General features: G+C 50.5%; 1 protein-coding gene across 4 annotated transcripts in view; it reads right to left on the reverse strand.

The window, feature by feature from the left end:
- The window catches only part of CACNA1D (calcium voltage-gated channel subunit alpha1 D), a 296,908-nt gene that overhangs the window by 75,613 nt on the left and 203,458 nt on the right, over positions 1-17,837 (reverse strand). For 2 of the 4 annotated variants that reach the window (XM_081105978.1, XM_081105977.1), the window contains exons 10-16: positions 13,258-13,345; positions 12,936-12,995; positions 11,681-11,707; positions 6,521-6,681; positions 5,406-5,631; positions 5,097-5,304; positions 1,894-2,014 (exon numbers count right to left, since the gene is read on the reverse strand). In XM_081105978.1, the coding sequence (XP_080962104.1) occupies positions 1,894-2,014; positions 5,097-5,304; positions 5,406-5,631; positions 6,521-6,681; positions 11,681-11,707; positions 12,936-12,995; positions 13,258-13,345 (891 nt within the window). The remainder of the gene's footprint in view (positions 1-1,893; positions 2,015-5,096; positions 5,305-5,405; positions 5,632-6,520; positions 6,682-11,680; positions 11,708-12,935; positions 12,996-13,257; positions 13,346-17,837) is intronic. The other 2 variants (XM_081105979.1, XM_081105980.1) reach the window with 1 other exon arrangement.

Below are 17,837 nucleotides of genomic sequence, written 5' to 3' on the forward strand. Positions count from 1 at the left end.
ACGGTCAACAATAGAAACGTCGCATCCCCTGTGCACTCCAGGAGGCTGGTAACGGGACACTGTCCCCTAGTGCCATGTTCACTTGTAAAGCCAGAGGACCAGAGCCGTGTGCTTTTGTTGTTGTTTTCTTTTATAAAACTAGAAAAGCGGAGAAGATAGTCTGGACAGAAGCAAAATTAAGATTCACTAAACTGCGTGAAAACCTACAAACGTCAACATTTCCTTTCATGCATGTGCATACGTGTGCTTGCGCATGCACGTGTGTGCCTCTACACACCTAGGTATCTACAGCTAAGAGACACATTGCATAAGACAATCTATAACATAAACACAGAGGGTCTTTTTCATGTTGCAAGTTTGCTTTACGCATTTTGTTTTGTTTCATTTAAAACACACACACCCATAACGCATATATATTTTGGGCATGCTTTCCAAAATAGACCCCTTCAAAGACAACACATTATGCAAATGAGGATCCCATTGCACAAGGCAGTCTGAGCCTTTCTCATTGGAAACGGCCTCCAGGGTGTACAGACACCTCATTCATTCATTCATTTACTGCACATCCCCTGACCACCACACGCCTGACTCACTGCTGGATGTGCTGGACTATTCTTTTGAATAGGCCCACTGTGGCTAAATCGTTGACTACGGTGGTTGAATTTTATTTTTTCAAATAGTAAAAAGTTAGGTATTTGAACAAGTTATAAGGTTTTTGGCTTTTACTATAACGTATGTGTGGTTTCCATAAACAATTAGAAAAAGGATTCAGAACAAGGTTTCCAAATCAGAAGATGCTTGTTTCTTATTTGCTAGCTGGTAAGTCTGTTTTCGAGACGCAGGAGATGAGAGGGCAGGAAGTGAAGGCGGCTCCCTCCCCTGACTAAGCGTCTCAGGCTGAGCACAGCCCTCTACAGGCGGGAGCCGGGACCTGAGACGGGAGCAGCACACACTGCTCACGTGCCCTTGCAGTCTGAGATCTCCGGTGGGTGCCGAACATGCAAACATCACCTAACAGGGACCGACGATAAGACAGCTTCCAGGGGATTTCGTGCTCGACAAATCGAATCAAGTCGTTCAAGAGGGCAGGAACGTGAGTGAATTATATTAAGACTTCGAACCGTCTTCCAGATGCTAGCCTATTTTTTACACAGAGCCTCTGGGAGCCTGAGGTGGTATTCATATGTTTGTACAACAGCTCTTCCGCCAAGCATTTATTGAGGGGCTCTGCAAGCCAGGTCTTGTGCTGGGCAGGGAGGACGGAAAGATACAGCAGACACAAGCAAAGGTGATGGGGTCATGAAAGTGCCAATCGAGGTAAAGGGAGACCTGAGTTTCCAGAAGCCTGGGGTTAGAAGAGTACCTCTTGGTAGGGAGAAGGAATAAACACGTTGGAGAAGTTACACAGCATGATACAGCAACCAGTCTATGGATATTTGACTTTCAAAGATGGACAGGTCAGCAAAGTAAAGTTAGATTTACAGGAGCTTAGTTCAGCCCACTGAAGGTGAGTCCCCATCAGTTATGAGGGGTCTTAAGAAAATATAACTGTGCCCCAGCCTCCCAAGGATGATGGCACGGAGAGCCACCTGGCCTTGCCCTGAGCTATCCCATGGGACCTGCACAGCAGATGCGACACCTTGAGGGGTGACCACTGCTGCGGCCCAGGCACTGTCTCGGGCTCGCTCCTCCAAGCCTGCTCTCATCCTGCAGGGCCTCACTGGGACGCTGCCTCTCCTTTGCTGACCCAGCAACGGTGACGGAGGGCAGACAGACCAGGGTAAGGGCATTCACCTCCCCATCACAACGGCCACCACGCCACCATGGGGAGAGTCAGAGGGAGAAACCAAACAAGAGGGGGCAGCAGCAACACCCTGGCCAGCAGAAGGATACAGTTCCCACAAATGAAGAGGATGATGAAGTAGATGCAGACGATCATCCCCGAAGATGACGGGCCCCCGTACGCCATGATGCCGTCATACATCACAGCATTCCAGTCTTCGCCTGTCAGAATCTGAGAAGCCAAAACTTGATCAACCGGTGGACCCACAATTCCCAGGTGTCTCCAGAGCTCCGTGGTGGCTGCCTACATCTGGTTTACACTGCCTTTCACAGTCCGGTCTGCACTGAACAAACCCACCTGCTATCCTGCAGAGTTTACAGAACATTATTATTTTTAAAAAATATATTTTATTGATTTTTTACAGAGAGGAAGGGAGAGGGATAGAGATTAGAAACATCGATCAGCTGCCTCCTGCACACCCCCTACTGAGGATGTGCCCACAACCAAGGTACATGCCCCTGACCGGAATCGAACCTGGGACCCTTCAGTCCACAGGCTGACGCTCTATCCACTGAGCCAAACCGGTTAGGGCAAAAAAACCCCATTATTTTTAATTACACCAATAGATGAGTTCTAGTGAAAATAACATTACATATAACACTTTGTACCCTGGGATGACACCCCAGCCCAGAGAGCATGCTATTGGGGTGTCTCTCTCTGGAGCCTTTATTGTGGATTTAAACTCATATGCACACTCAGAGGAAATGGGCCGTTGGGGGCTTCTCTGATTTATTAGACATAAAGGGTATCATATACTGTATGAATTTTCTGCCATTTGCCTTACCCCCCGCCCCTCAACAGTATACTCTGGAGACACTCTGTGTTAACAGCTTCATTTCATTCTTAAAAATTTTTTTTAAATCCTCACCTGAGGATATGGTTTCATTGATTTTAGAGAGAGAGGAAGGGAAAGAGACAAAGAAATATTGATGTGAGAGAGAAACATTGATTGGTTGCCTCCCACACATGCCCCAACTGGGGGACTGAACCCACAAACCTAGGTATGTGCCCTGACCAGGAATCAAACCTGAAACCTTTCTGGTGCACGGGATGATGCTCCAACCAGCTGAGCCACTGGCCAGGGCTCATTTCATTCTTTTTAACTGCTGCCTAGTATTCCACATAGTTAACCAAGTGCGGAAATGGAAAACTATAGCTATGAATTTTTATAAGCAGAGAATTCCCTAAGTATCTTACGTAAATTTACAAACTACCTCGTGAGTAGGTACTAATAACTACTTGAATTTCAAATATAATCTTTACTGATGATACTTGGTAATTCAATCCATCATGAAATAGAACCAGGTGAACATTAACAGCAATTTAAAAATACACTAACTTCCAAAAAGAAAAAGAGACAGTGAGGGAGAAAGAAAGAGAGAGAGAGAGACAGAGAGAGAGAGAGAGAGAGAGAGAGAGAGAGAGAGAGAGAGAGAGGCAGAGAGAGAGAAAGAGAGCGAGCTCCCATATCACCTATCTGGGCCAAATACTTTAAAAATTAAAACCATCGTGGTCACCAACAAACAGGAAAATGGGATTGGATAAAGCAACTCACAGAAAAGGAATTATAAGTGGGCCTTAGTCACATGAAAAGACATTCAAGTTCACTCCTGATAATACCATGTTCACCAATCAGACAGGTGCAATCTGAAAGCCCGAGCACCTCCAGTGGGCAGCCCCACCCCCATCCCTGGAGGATGAACGAACACACCCTCAAGGAGAATACGTGGGCCAGAGCATCCGAGCTGCACATGCACACACACACCCTCGGAACCAGCAGACTCTGGGAACGTCTCCTACAGATCTGCTCTCACTCATGTGCCCCAGGGCGTATGTTCAAGGTCACCCACTGAGGCAAGACTGGAGACGATAAAATATTCCTCAGCAGGGGACTGCTCCATGAAGCATGCACGCCCATACCCAGGAGTTTACGCTGCAGGGAATAGGAGGTGGCACCCTTTTGTGGGCCAATCAGGCAGGTTCTTAAGGACACTAAGTGATAAAAAGCAAGATGGAAAACGGTGTAGAATGAGCTACCATCTGTGTGAGTTCACCTGGAGGCAGGTAGGCAGGCAGGTTAACTGACTTATACCTGAGCAAATATATCTCAAAGAATACACATGAAGCTATTTAACGGTGGTTGTCTCCTAGAAGGGGGCTGGCTTGGTGGGTGGGTAGGTGGGAGGGAGGGGACTTGATTGCTACTTTATATCCTTTTGCAATGTTTGAATTTTGTGCCACATGCATGTATTACAAAACAACCACCACACAGGCTTCTCTGAAAGAAATCAGAAAAACCAGTGACTCATCAGTGGCCCCAAATTAAGTATAATTCAAAAAATTTTCAAAAATTAAGTATAATTCTGTCACAGCCTGTAGCAGTGACAGAAATCCCACTCACTTCCAGTGGCCAAGTGGGAAAGAATCAGAGATCATTCCCTCACTAGCCTGCCTCTCTCTCTCTCTCTCTCTCTCTCTCTCTCTCTCTCTCTCCTTTTCAGAAAAGGACAGTGACTTTCCAGGGTCACAGAGCTGAGCACTGGGAGAGCCCCAGGCCCGCATGCCCGCTGCCCCTCCCGCCGGCCCCACGGCCTCTCTAGCAGGGCCCAGAGCTCCCAGACTTGCATGTGAAAAGCCACAAGGGCAGACGGGACGGTTAAATTTATCGACCAGGTCTGTCTAAGGAAGGGCTTTAGCTCACAACATAGGAAGATGAAGAGGAGTTTAGAGCAACTCGGCTTCGAGCCAGGAGGGCTGGCTCCTCGTTGCTCACAGGGGCCCCAACCACACAGACACCCTCAGAGGCCGTGTGTCCCCATTACATCACACGAGGGAGGACAGAAAAGGGGCAGAAGGCTGCCACAACTCTTCTATCACCCTGATTCCTCTGACTACACGACAGCATTAGGCCTTTGGAAGTCACTTCTTTGCATAAATCTGTTATAGCCAGAATTACAAAACTTGCCCTCGATCAAAAATTAGCACAGAACCAGAAAAGAGCCGATCTCACAGACACCCCAGGGTCTGTGGCCTTGCAAAAACATTAAATCACATCCCATCGAGAGCAGGATTGAGATGCAAAAGAGATTGCTTAAATGGAACAAAATGTAGCAGAGCATCCATCACTGGGGTGGAGACGACTAATGGAAACAGAACCAGAACCGTTTTGTCTCACCGAGTCGTGGACAGACAAGGAGGCACCTCATAACGGGCTTGGCAGGGAGGGGCAGTGGCCGGGGGGGGGGGGGCTCACCTGGAACACCGTGAGAAGCGCCTGCGGGAAATTGTCAAAGGTGCTCCGCTTGGTCTGCGACTCGTCGAAGTTAAACTTGCCTCCAAACAGCTGCATCCCGAGCAAGGAGAAGATGATGATGAAGAGGAAGAGCAGGAGCAACAGCGAAGCGATGGACTTCATGGAGTTTAACAAGGATGCCACCAAGTTGCTCAGGGATGTCCAGTGCCTACAAGTCGAGGAGAGGGTGTGAGCCCAGAACGCAGAACATCGCCTGACGGGAGGCCCTGGCCCGCAGAAAACACCCGCAGCGAGGCGCCCCGCCCTCACCTGGTCACTTTGAAAATCCGTAAGAGGCGCACACAGCGGAACACGGAGATGCCCAGGGGAGACATGATTTCCAGCTCCACCAAGATGGTTTCCGTGATGCCCCCACACACCACGAAGCAGTCAAAGCGATTGAAGAGCGAGACGAAGTACGCCTGGAGGCCCAGGCTGTACATCTTCACCAGCATCTCGCAGGTGAACAGCGCCAGGAGGACTTTGTTCGCGATATCTGGAAAGACCAAGGGGCAGGTGTCCTTGGGACCTCCTCTGCTCCCCTCCCCCGGTCCCTGCTGTGAATGCCCCCTTCTCCGCTACTGCCTCCATTGCAGAGACGTGGCACTAACATCGATGGTCTGCTTGTCTGCCAGGTTCCAGGCGTGCCGATGCCACTACCTAGACGTGTGACTAGGAGAGGGCCCTAGGTCTCCCTGGGCCTCAGTCTCACTGACTGTGCCATGGGGAGGGGCAGCTCTCCACGTCACCTCCGATGCTCCCGAGCCCTCGGAGCCCATGCGTCTCCATTCTGTCCAGCATATTGTATTTCCTGCTCCTATCAGTCACAAAAGCTCTTGGTCTGGCTTACAGCACCACGAGAGAAGAAGCAGTTGCCTATCCAGGTCATTTCTAACAGCAGAAAACACTTCCCAGCAGGCTGGGGAGTTGGACGGAAACAGATTTAACCTGATGTAAGACAGGCCTCGATGGCTCAAAACTGCCACACTCAGAACGGACTGTCTCTGGGGACGAACTCCCACACCACACGGCTGGGGCGTTCGGGGCGGGGGAACTAGCACCACTTGCCCAGAATGCCAGAAGGGAAAATAAAGCTTCCCCTTAGTGGGGACGGAGCGGGGGGGGGGGGGGGGGAGGACCCTCCCCACTGGCAGGTTCCTCAATGCTAGCTTGTCACAGGGTGAAGGCGATGGCATGCCCTGGCGCCCATCACCTGCACCTCCACGCCAGGTGCACCCCGTGTTTGGACGGTCCTATGTTCTTCCCATTAGTGTGCACTGAATCGTTCCCGCACCTGTCACACCCCGAGCAGGTAGGACTAACGTGCATGGACAGCCTCGGGAATCCCTCATTCAGAACAAAAAGAGGAGAGCTTCTGCTTGTACCTTGGACCTGCGTCAGCCAGTCAGGCTGGTTGTAGTGCTCGGAGGAAATGGTTAAGGTGTTGAGAAACACCAGGACAATCACCAGCCAGTAAAACGTGACAGACTTCACGGCGGCCCTACATCGTCTGCGACTGAATCGGTTCCAGCGGCGCCAGCGGCGGCTGCAAGAGAAGCAGACGTGACTCCCTGAGTGACAGATCCGGCACCTGAGTGTCTAATAAACATCACTGGGAAAGCATCTGTCTCCCACGCTGGCGGTCCAGATTGGGGTGGGGGTGCAGGAAGGAAAGACAGAACAAATGGCAAGGAAAGGAACAGACCTCGCAATACAAATTCTGTTGATCTTCACATACAACTTCTTAAAATATTATCTCTTGATTTGATCGTGCCATCAGTTTCCTTCCTATGGCTTTACATGACTCCACAAGCCGTCCTACACAGTCCTCAAGCCAGTTAGAAAACCCAGATATTCACAGACCCGTGTGCAGATGCAAAACGGAGTAGCACACGTATGCAGTGCACATCCCCGCCATATGGCGCAGGGGTCTGTTGTGCAGAGAGCCACTTAGCTTATCATTGCATCTCTTCCAGCATCTCAATCATCCTACAAAATTGATCAGGCAACAAAGTGCTCCAAAAACGCAGCTTTCCTTTCAGGGAAATTTCCATCCTTTCTTACCCCTGGGAGAGTTCTCTGGGGCCTGGCAGGGCCGTCAACGCTGAGTAGGACATGAGTCTTCAGACTGAGTCATCAGGTGCCCTTTCTAACTAGTGATGCTCAAAATATACCTTCAGGAGAAGAGCCAATATTGAATCATGTTTTCGTACAAATAAAATGAGCCGAGTCCAACAGACAAGTAGCATGTCCTTCACTGACTTTCAGTTCTGGTTTGTAATGAGGGGAGGTATTCTCTCCGTTACCCTGCTCCCCATGGAAAACACTCCCCGCCTCGGGATGGCTTGGTGAAGTGGGCTGTGCCCAGGGGGCTGAGTCAGAGGACTCTCGGGGCTGTGCCCAGGCTGCAGGCGGCTGACTCAGCTGTGCTCAGTTAAAAACACTGAAACCCAGGGGCCAGGCGGAGAGATCTGTGCTAACTCTTCAGCAACACTTGGAACAAGCAAGGTGCATGCTGTTATTGCTCTTGCTGTGTGGTTTCCAACGGCAGGAGCAGCTGGGAACACGAGGAGCGGCTAAGAAAAATTCTGCAGGGGGCACTGAGGACTGTCCCTGGGGCGAGATGCTCAGTGGTGCACAAGCCAGTCCACACAAGCAAGGTGCGATCCGGTCTGAAGAGGACCCAGCCTCGGTGGGTCTGTCACAGGGACAAGTCATAGGTGTCTCCCAAATCCAGGGGCATGATCGTCACACCCCTGAAACCCTGCAGCACTCCCCGTCTTGCTCCTCACTGGGTGCCCAGGCTCTGTGCCAGGCACTGGGCATACGGAGATGAGGAAGACACAGCGCCGTGGCCCCTGTCCTTGCAAAGTACGCAGAGTTATACACTATAAATCTACACCAGGAGCTATTCCCAAGGCGCCAGGTACAGGAGCAAAGAGCTGCAAATGCTCTTTCTAAAAAAATCTTTATCCCAGGATATTTTTTCTACCGATTTTTAAAGAGAGTGGAAGTGAGGGGGAAGGGGGGAGACAGAGAGAGAGAGAGAGAGAGAGAGAGAGAGAGAGAGAGAGAGAGAGAGGCATCGATTGGCTGCTTCCCACATGCACCCAACCGAGGCTGGGAATCAAACCCAAGACCCTTCTATCTGTGGGCATACGCTCTACCCACTGAGCAACCGGCCAGGGCTGCAAACGCTTTGTAAGAGTCAGGACAGTCTTCGCTGGAAAACTGAGAATCCCCGCTCCACGGCTGAGTAGGAGTTCGCCAGGGGGCAGAGGGAAGGGCACTCCACTCAGAGGAAACTGCAGGACCAAAGGGACTTAGGCAAGAAGAAACAGCGTGTGTGGTATGTTTGAAAACGGAGAGCAGTGGGGAGCAAGGATCAAAGATGAGGTCAGATGCTGAGCCACGGGCCAAATTATGAAGGAATTTGCCTGCCTTCTGGCAACAGGGAGTCATGGGAAGGCTTTTCATGTTATTTTTAAAGTCTGGTTTATTGAGATATATTTTAGATGATAAAATTTACTCTTTTTAGGTATACTGTTTGTGACCACCACCACAATTAAGACATAGACTGTTCCCATCACTTAGAGTTCCTTCATGACCTTTGTGCTCAATCCCCTCTCCGCACCACAGCCCCTGACAACTACTGAGCTGTTTTTTGTTCCTATTGTTTTGCTTTATCCAGAGTGTCCTATAAATAGAATTATGCAACACAGGGTGGGGCAAAAGTAGGTTTACAATTGTGAGTACTCAAAACACAGTTTTTTCTTGTATTATTCATTATTAGAGGCCCATTGCAGGAAGATTCCTGCAAGAATAGGGCTTCCTTGGACCTATTCCTGCAAGAATAGGGCTTTCTGTGGTGGAGCGAAGCAGAGAAGGGAGCGAAGCCGCCCTTCTCCACTGCCTCGCTCCCTCCCGTGTCCGCTGCCTCAGCTCTGCTCCCATGTCTGCTGCCTCGGGACGCTCCGTTGGCAGTGGAGCGGAGAGGCTGGATCAGCTGCCAGAGTGGGCGGATAGTGCCTCGCCCCCCCTTGCCTCCCCCACCACCTGCCTGGCCAACAGGCCTGGACACTGAAGGGGCAGGGCTGAGGGGACTGGGCATCACCATCTTGTGGCTATGAGCACAGCCATCTTTGTGACGGAGTGGCGGAGTGACTGTTAATTTGCATATTACTCTTTTATTAGATAGGATTACTAGTGCCCCAGTGCACAGACTCATGCACATTGAAAGGAAATTAATTAGAAGGTGGCTGGTGGGGCAGGACTGGGTGAGATGGGCCGGACACACCCTGGAGCCAATCTCCTGCAGTCCCTCCCTGGCTGGCTGCACCTGGGGTGGCACTGGGGCTCAAAGGGCGTCTGCAGAGTGAGCGGGGTCCCTCTGGCAGATGGGGTCCCTCGGCCTGGCCTGCAGGGATCGGGCCGAAACTGGCTTTCTGACATCCCCTGAGGGATCCCAGATTGCGAGAGGGTGGTTCTCAAGTGACACACCCCAGAGTTGTGCTCCCTCTTCTCTGGTTCTGGGGTGCATCGCCTGAAAACCACCGCTGCCAAGTCACCGCAACTCAGCAGCTCCTGCGTTGAGCGTCTGCCCCCTGGTGGTCATTGCACATCATAGCTACTGGTCAGATTGTCACTTAGCCTTTTATATACATAGATTGTATTATTTGCCATACAAACAACTGTAAACCTACTTTTGCCACATATAGCTTTTTAGGGACTGGTTTCTTTCACTTAGCAAAAATACTTTTCAGGCCTGACCAGTTTGGCTCAGTGGATAGAGGGTCAGCCTGTGAACTGAAGGGTCCCAGGTTCAATTCTGGTCAAGGGCACATGCCTAGGTTGCGGACTTGATTCTGAGTGGGGGCTGTGCAGGAGACAGCTGATCAATGATTCTCTCTCATCACTGATGTTTCTCTCTCTCTCTCTCTCTCTCTCTCTCCCTCTCCCTTCCTCTCTGAAATCAATAAAAAATATATTAAAAAAATACTTATCAGATTCATTTCTCTTGGTGCTTCTATCAGTTTTTTCCTCTTATTGCTGAGCATTTTCCCATTATATGGATAAACTATAATATGTCTACCCAGTCAGCATTTGATGAACATTTGAGTTATTTACAGTTTTTGGCAATTATTAATAACACTGCCATAAACACATAAAAAGTTTTATGTAGACATATAGCTTCATTTCTCTTATATAAATACCTTCAAAGTGGGATTACTGGATTATAAGGTAAATATGTGTTTAACTTTATAAGAAACTACCAACTTGTTTTAAAAATGTCTGTCATTGACAAGGAGTGCATGAGAATTCTCATTGATTGCCTCCTTGTCAGACCTTAATATTGTCATATTTTTAATAGATACATAGTGGTATCTCATTGTGATTTTAGTTTACCTTTTCCTAATGACCAATGGTCATTTCATGTGCTTATTCGCTATCCATCTCTCTTCTTTGGTGACATGCCTCTTAAAATCTATTGACCATTTTTCAATTGAGTTGCTTCCTTATTATTGACACTATTCTTTATATAAACTGAGTATTAGTCTTTTATCAAATATGTTTTTCAAATAGGTTTCCTCCAGTCTGGAGCTTATCTTTTTATTTTCTATTGAAGAGCAGGAGTTTTAATTTTGAATTTATCATTTTTTTCTGTTATGGCCAGTGCTTTGTGTATTGGGTCCAAGAAAATCTTTGCCTAACCCAGGGTCACAAAGATTTTTCTCCTAGAATGCTTACACTTTTAGGTTTTACATTTAGCTCTATGTTCTTTAAATTTACACATAGTGGTAAAATGTTTTAAATTGAAAAAGAACATTTATATGGAAGAATATACAAATCACAGATGTACACTTCAATGAGTTTTCACCAACTGACCATGTCATAGCCCAAGAAACAGCGCATGACTAGCACCTAAGAAAACCTTTTGAACCTCCTTCTATGAAAAACTTTTTTTGGGGGGTGGGGGGACTTAATTCTCACCCAAGGATATTTTTTACAATGATTTTTAGAGAAAGTAAAGGAATGGGGTAGAGACAGAGGGAGAGAAACATCAAGGTGAGAGAGACACATCGACTGGTGGCCTCCCACACATGCCGTGACGGGGGCTGGGGATTGAACTTGCAACCAAGGTACATGCCCCTAACCAGAATTGAACCCACAACCCTTCAGTTTGTGGACTGATGCTCTGACCACTGAAAAAAAACTGGCCAGGGTTGAAAAACTTTTAAGCAGAAAAGTGACAAGAAGTATTTCTCCTGGAGAAATGACTCTAGGGGGCATATGAAAGGTTGATTAGTGGCAAGAAATTGTTGCATCTTGTTGGTTTGTGTTGGGGAAAGAACCTTAGCACCTACGACAGTAACTACACTGCCCTCCAAGACGGGTGCTTAATGTTTCCTGGGAAGATTGATCCTCAATATGAATACTGCAGCCCAAAGAGCAAATGCAAGTTTGGAGCAACTCCATGCAAAATTCACAAGTTAAAGAGAACAACCAACACACATGCTTAAGAAAAATGGAAATAAGATACTGACCTGAGCTTGGATTTTGAGATGGCTTGGCTGAAAGAAAGACAAAAAGAACATCATTCCTATTAGGAAGGCTTAAGCATATGCTCCCCCACCATATCAGCTGAGCTATCGGAAGAGCCATGCACAGCAGCCTGGCTCAGCACCCCCGGGGCCCGCAGCGGGCTAGCTGGAGTATTTGCGGAGCAGTAGCGAGGTGCTGCAGGTCCAGGCAGGCCAGGCTGAGCACCTGCCCAAGCCCTGGCAAGAGAAGGCTCTTAGCCAGATGCTCTGAGCAGTCATGGCACAGGCAGTGACTCTAGGGGTCCTTCTCTCCCCCACCTGTGTTCCCCAAACTGAAGTCCGGGGGTCTCTCCTGCCTGCCATCTCAACAGCAGCATGTGCTGCTGCTCTAGCAAATGGAGCACTGGACTAGGAGTCCTGGCCCTGCTATGCACTAACTGCGTGAGTCTGGGCAAGCGGCACACCTTTTTGAACAGGGGTCCTCAAACCACGGCCCGCGGGCCACATGCAAATAGAAATATTGTACTTGTTCCCGTTTTGTTGTTTTACTTCAAAATAAGGTATGTGCAGTGTGCACAGGAATTTGTTCATAGTTTCTTTTTAAACTCTAGTCCGGCCCTCCAGCTGTCTGAGGGACAGGGAACTGGCCCCCTGTTTAAAAAGTCTGACGACCCCTGTGAGCCTCCATGCTCTCATCTGTCAAATGGGGAGGACAAACCCACTTCCCGTCACTTTCCATTGTGGTCGGGAGGGCAGAGCAAGAGAAAGGAGGCAAATTCACTGTGTAAACTGCTGAGTATCCTGCCCATAACACATCATTTTTACGCAGCACTGCCCAGGAGATCGAATTCTCTTAAAAGCAGCACCTGCATTTTGCAGAGATAAGACCTAAAAGATACCAGATGGAAGCAAACAAAACAAAGCTGCATGGGTCCCCCTCTGCCCCCCCAAAGCAGGCTGCACTCTGCACATTCCACCCTGCTGGTCCCCCCACTGCTGCAGTCCAAATCCTCTAGTAAAAAGCCAATGGGGGGTTAATGGGATGGCGCCCTCCACTGTTAAGAGGGGGTGGTGCAGGGCTCCCAAGGAAAAGTGCTGTAAGCATAGGACAGGGTCTGGCCATCCAGCTGCTGTGCATAAGATTGAGAGAACCCAGGAGCGAAGGGAAACAAAATATTCTCATCAGCCACTCTGCCATACAAGCTCTTCTCCAAAGCACTGATGCCAGCACCAGCCCAGGAGGAGAATCGGGCTTTACCCCCACCGCAGGCACCCAGAGGGCCCGGCCTGGGCCGCGTCGCTTCTTTTCCACCAGCACCTAGTGGACACAGTGGAACAGTGGGTTACCTGGCACACCCTGCCGCAGGTGCTCAGCAGGATGGCTGCTCTGCAGGAGGAGGCAGGGAGGGGCCCAGGGTAGGAGGATGACCCAGGGGCCCAGGGTGAGCCCACCCGCCCCTCCTGCCCCTGAGGCTATGGCCCCCAGGCTTCATGGAAATTTGGGGTGTCTTCCACATATTTGCTTCCCTGAGATGATGATGATGGCGGAAGCCAGGAGGGTAAGCTGCCTCCACACTCACCAGAGAGTTCCCCAGCATCCTTGGTTCTCGCCTTCGCCACTTACGTTCTCCGTGTTCACAGATTCCGTCTCGCTGGTTGGCATGCTGGCTGTGGAAGGGGAAGAAAACGCTTCAGAGAGCGCCCAGGAGGCGCTGCACGCCCCGGAGGGGCCGGTGTGAGATCCACCACCAGCAGGCCCTCTGGGAACCTGGGAGGAGGGCGATGAAGGGCCCTCGGGCGCTGGACCAGCACAAGGGCTGAGAAGCCAGCACCTCCACACAGGAGAGCCTCTGCTGCCATGCCCTGCCCAGCAAGCCCAGGGCCCCATCAGGAAGAAATTCTGCCCATCCAGACGTTTCCCGAGAAAAGCAGCCTACGGACCAAAGAGGACCCTGCCCTGCGCTTGGTACCAGATTCTCCTGGTTTCCAGGTTTGCACCAAGGCCACCAAGACATCTCAGGACACCTTATCTGCCCCAGCAGGTGGACTCTAGAAAACCTGTGGATAGACCAATACGTCATGAACACATTCCTATTTTAAATATATCCGAGGGGAGGAGCTGTGGGTGGAGGAGTACAGGAGGTACCAGGCACAAAATCTTTTGAACAGTTTAAAACCCTACTCAGTTGTAGTTAACTTCTCTGATCTCTAAGACGTGCTGATCTTGTGAAGCCATTATGTAGAGGCTCTCACCACCAAAGCCGGACGAGAGCCCAGGGAGGACTCCTCCCACCCGTGACCAGGGCAGAGCCGACTGTGGTCCCAGCGCCGCCAGTGTCCCTGGGCATGCCTCACTCCGCCACATCAGGGTCCTGAGCAGAAGCGGAGGAAATGTGGAAATGCACCCACTGGCGTCGGGAGGCCCAGGGACCCACCCGAGCCACCATCTGGCACTTGGTTGTTTGTTTGCATCCACTTGATTCAGCCCCATAAACATCACGAGCATGTGCTGGAGGCCAGGTGAAGGAGGTGCGGGCACCCAGAGGGGCACGGCACTGGCTGCCCTGGAGGGCTAGTGGGAGAGGCAAGCCCCAGAATAATTTAATTAACTGTGAAATACAGAAATATAGACTCCTCCTCCCCCCCCCCCCCCCGCCCTCGAGCGGCTGGACAAGGAATCTGAAACGTGTAGTACGCAGCTGCTGACCCTGCTCGGGCAATAGACATGGTGTGAATGACAGGGATGGATGAAGGGGACCTGACACAAAGGGCCCAGAGGTCTGAGGAACATCTGTTCTGAGAGCGACAGAGAAGATCCGGCTCCTTTTGTGAGCACCAGGAAACGGAGTCCGCTGGTGGGAGTCTTGATAGCCACGTCCAGCAACATGTAGTTGTAGGCCAAGGTTTCAAAGGAAAGGCAACATGGGCAGAATTCTAGACCCACAGCACACATCCGGTATTCTCGTGGAATAACCTTTTTCTTTCTTAGGTAAGTCGAAAGAAAGCAACTACATACTTTGATTTACATTCTCACAACTCCATGCAAAAATAAAGACAAAACAAACCAACCACCTCCGCCCCCCCCCCCCCAAAAAAAACACCCCACAACAATCCAATCATGAAAAAAACCTTTAACAGAAAGTTCCAGAGAGAGAGGGAGAGAGAATCTAAGATGCTCCTGCAATTTGTCCCACGACTGTCCTGTGCCTTGGCTTCGGCGAGAGACTAAAAATTCATAAAATTCAACGAAGTTCATTGTTATGGGTTCTTCCCACGGGGCCAGTCTTCTTTTCAAGAACAAGACAAAGAACATCACAGTGGGAGCGCCTCATAAACATGACCACGAGCCATCTCTGCGGCAGCTCTTCCTGGTGGTCTGAGGCCAGAAGGTGTGAGCACTAGGACTCGGGGTGGGGACTGTGGGGTCCTCAGGCCCAGGTGGGTCCTGACTCCCAGCTCAAAGCTCACTTCCGGCTCTCACAGTAGACTACTTCAAGGTTCTGGTATTACGCATATCATAACTTTAGTTACTATTTCAAAAAGAGCAAACATCTCCTGAACAGGCTGAGTCTTGTGGCTTGTTATTCTCTGGGGCCGTGTCCCATGATGTGAGCAAATACAGTTGCTGCATTTCATTTCTAAAGCTTCATTTTCAAACAGTACGACTGAAGCAGATTACAGTGCATACTGCCTGTGGGGAGGGGGCGTCCCTTTGCACTTCTGGCCGGGTGCCAGCCAGGAGTGGATGAAAGGCACTTGTTCCTCTCTAGACTAAGTGGGGCAAAGAGAAGAAAAAGAGCCAAACTCCCCCAGCAGCAGCACAGAGACACGAACTGGGTGGCCCAGCTCCAGGGCTTCCCTGGAGAGAAGTCCCCCTGCCTCCATCCTTCATGTGAAGGGGATGGTGGCTAAGAGCAGGCTCTCGGGTCAGCCAGATCTAACCTTAACTTCATGTTTGTGACCTGAGTTCTCCAAGACTCCACGTTCCCATCTGCAAAATGCGGGTACCTACATCTCAGGGCTGGAGTGGGTCCCCTCATCGTGGGTTACCCCGGATGGGTCCTCAGTGCCAGGCAATCATGAACGGCAGCTCTGTCATCTTGGCAAAGCTCTCGCGGGGCTCTCTGGATGCAAAGCAACACTTCCCATGTGGCCCAAGTCCAGTGTCGCTCCCCCGACCACCTCCATCACTGCACGGAGGCCTCTGGTGTGAAGTCTCCCACACTTGCGGCTACTCTTGGTTGGCACTTCTACTGCCCTGCACTCAGCAATTTCTCTCTAACTTAGCCTGTTGTGGGGACAGCAACTTGTCCGTTACAAGTATCTGACACCTACAGAGCCATAATAAATGAGTCTATTCCAGAAGGATGTCGCCAGGGCTGAGGCGGGTGGAGGGAGAGAGGGAGAGGACGGTGACTATGCTAGAATGGGGTGACCTCATTTGGTCCTGGACATGGACCTTGGTCCAGTTTCTGATTCTGAGCAGAGGATCCAGGCTCGGGCTGGGGCCCTGGCAGCCCTTCTGTCTGCTTAGGCACATAGCTCAGGATGAGAAAGCTCTCCTGCTTCCCCTCAGCACCCTTCCCACGTGCCACCCGCCCTGCAGCTCGGAAACACACTTGAACAGGCTGGTGTACACTCTGATGCTGGTATATGCTGGTATGTACGGGGGGTTATACTTAAAATACCACAAACTGAAAAGTCCCAAAGGCCAAGCAAGCCCCTTATCCAGCAGCACTGGTTCGCTGTCCTAATGACCTCGATTAACCCCGAGAAACACAACATAGAGCCCAACCACTTACCGCAGATCAGCCCAGGAGGAAGACAGCACAAAATTCAAGCTGATAAGGTGATCGTTTAGACTTTATAAAAGTCCAAACAGAAAGAATGGTAGAAACCCAAGTAAGTAAAGCCACAGGCAAATGACTGAACACATGCCTGTCTCCCTAACCCACTGCACTGTGTCTGCCTCAGCGGGACCCGGTGTCGATGGCTGACAAGTGGCCAGGCCAAGCAGAGAGACTCCCGGAGCCCACCGCGTCACCTGCCTGCACCAGACCCTCCTGCAGAAGCAAGCAGGGACCCTCTGCATGCGGCGACGCTGTCAGTCCTTCTACCTCACACACTCCAGGGAATTTTCAGAGCTCTGTCGAGGAAGTTTTTATGTTTTTAAATATAAACTTAAAAACTATTTTCCGTGAATCTGGGTGAAACCGGGCATTAGGACAAGCCTGGTGCCTTTAAGGGATGCTGGCTTGCACTGCAATTTACCTGCTGAAAAGCTGGGGAAGCTCGCAGCCTCTGCTCTGTGGTCTATTCCAGGCCCTGGGGTCTCTGGGATGGAGGCCCAGGCTCTGAGTATGAGTGCACTGTGGAGGGGCCCCAAATGCTGCTGTTGGTGAGGAGAGGAGGCGGGGCAGCAGCCCAGCGCACCCCGGACTGTAGACGAGAGGTGCCAGCCTGGGTCACATTATTTCTAAGATCGTATCACTTGGCCCTGATGCCATCCTAGGCAACGCCACACAAAATAAACCAGGGAAATGCACTTTCTCTGGCCAGCACAACAACAAGCATTTTCACCAGTAAAATTGTTCATTCCTCTCTCTATTCTCACTCTGAAGGACAACATACCTCGCAACGAAATCGGCCTGGCTTATGAATTCAGAGGGAAATTACAGACAAACATACATGTGTGTGCACACACACACATAACACACAGTGGATGAGTCTGTGCATGGGTCCAAGTAGGCAGCCCCAAATTATGTTCACCATTAACAGGCACAGCAAAATCTCAGACCAACTTCCTTCAGTGATGGAGGCTAATTCAGTCTTTGTCCCTGGCGATGTGGGGACAAGACCCTTTCCCTCCTGGCCTGGGTCATCTAATGCGGAAAATGAGCTGTTGGATAATGTCATCTCGGAGACCCACTGACCTCTGACCTGCCGCAACTGTGTAAAGAGGAAACACCCACAGGCTGTCTGGTTTGGCTCCCAGCACCAAGGGGTTTTCCCTGGCGTTCCCCAAGCTCAGCAAGGGGAGCAGGGAATGAGCAGGACGGGGAAGCCCCTCCCCACCCCCCAGGAGGGTCGCCAGAAGTCACCTCCTGGGGCCTGGAGAAGCACAGGGAGGAGCATTCCCCCCCCCCGCGCCCCCCCCCCC

This window comes from Myotis nattereri (genome assembly GCF_964212035.1).
Source record: "Myotis nattereri genome assembly, chromosome: 14".
NCBI classification, from domain to species: domain Eukaryota; kingdom Metazoa; phylum Chordata; class Mammalia; order Chiroptera; family Vespertilionidae; genus Myotis; species Myotis nattereri.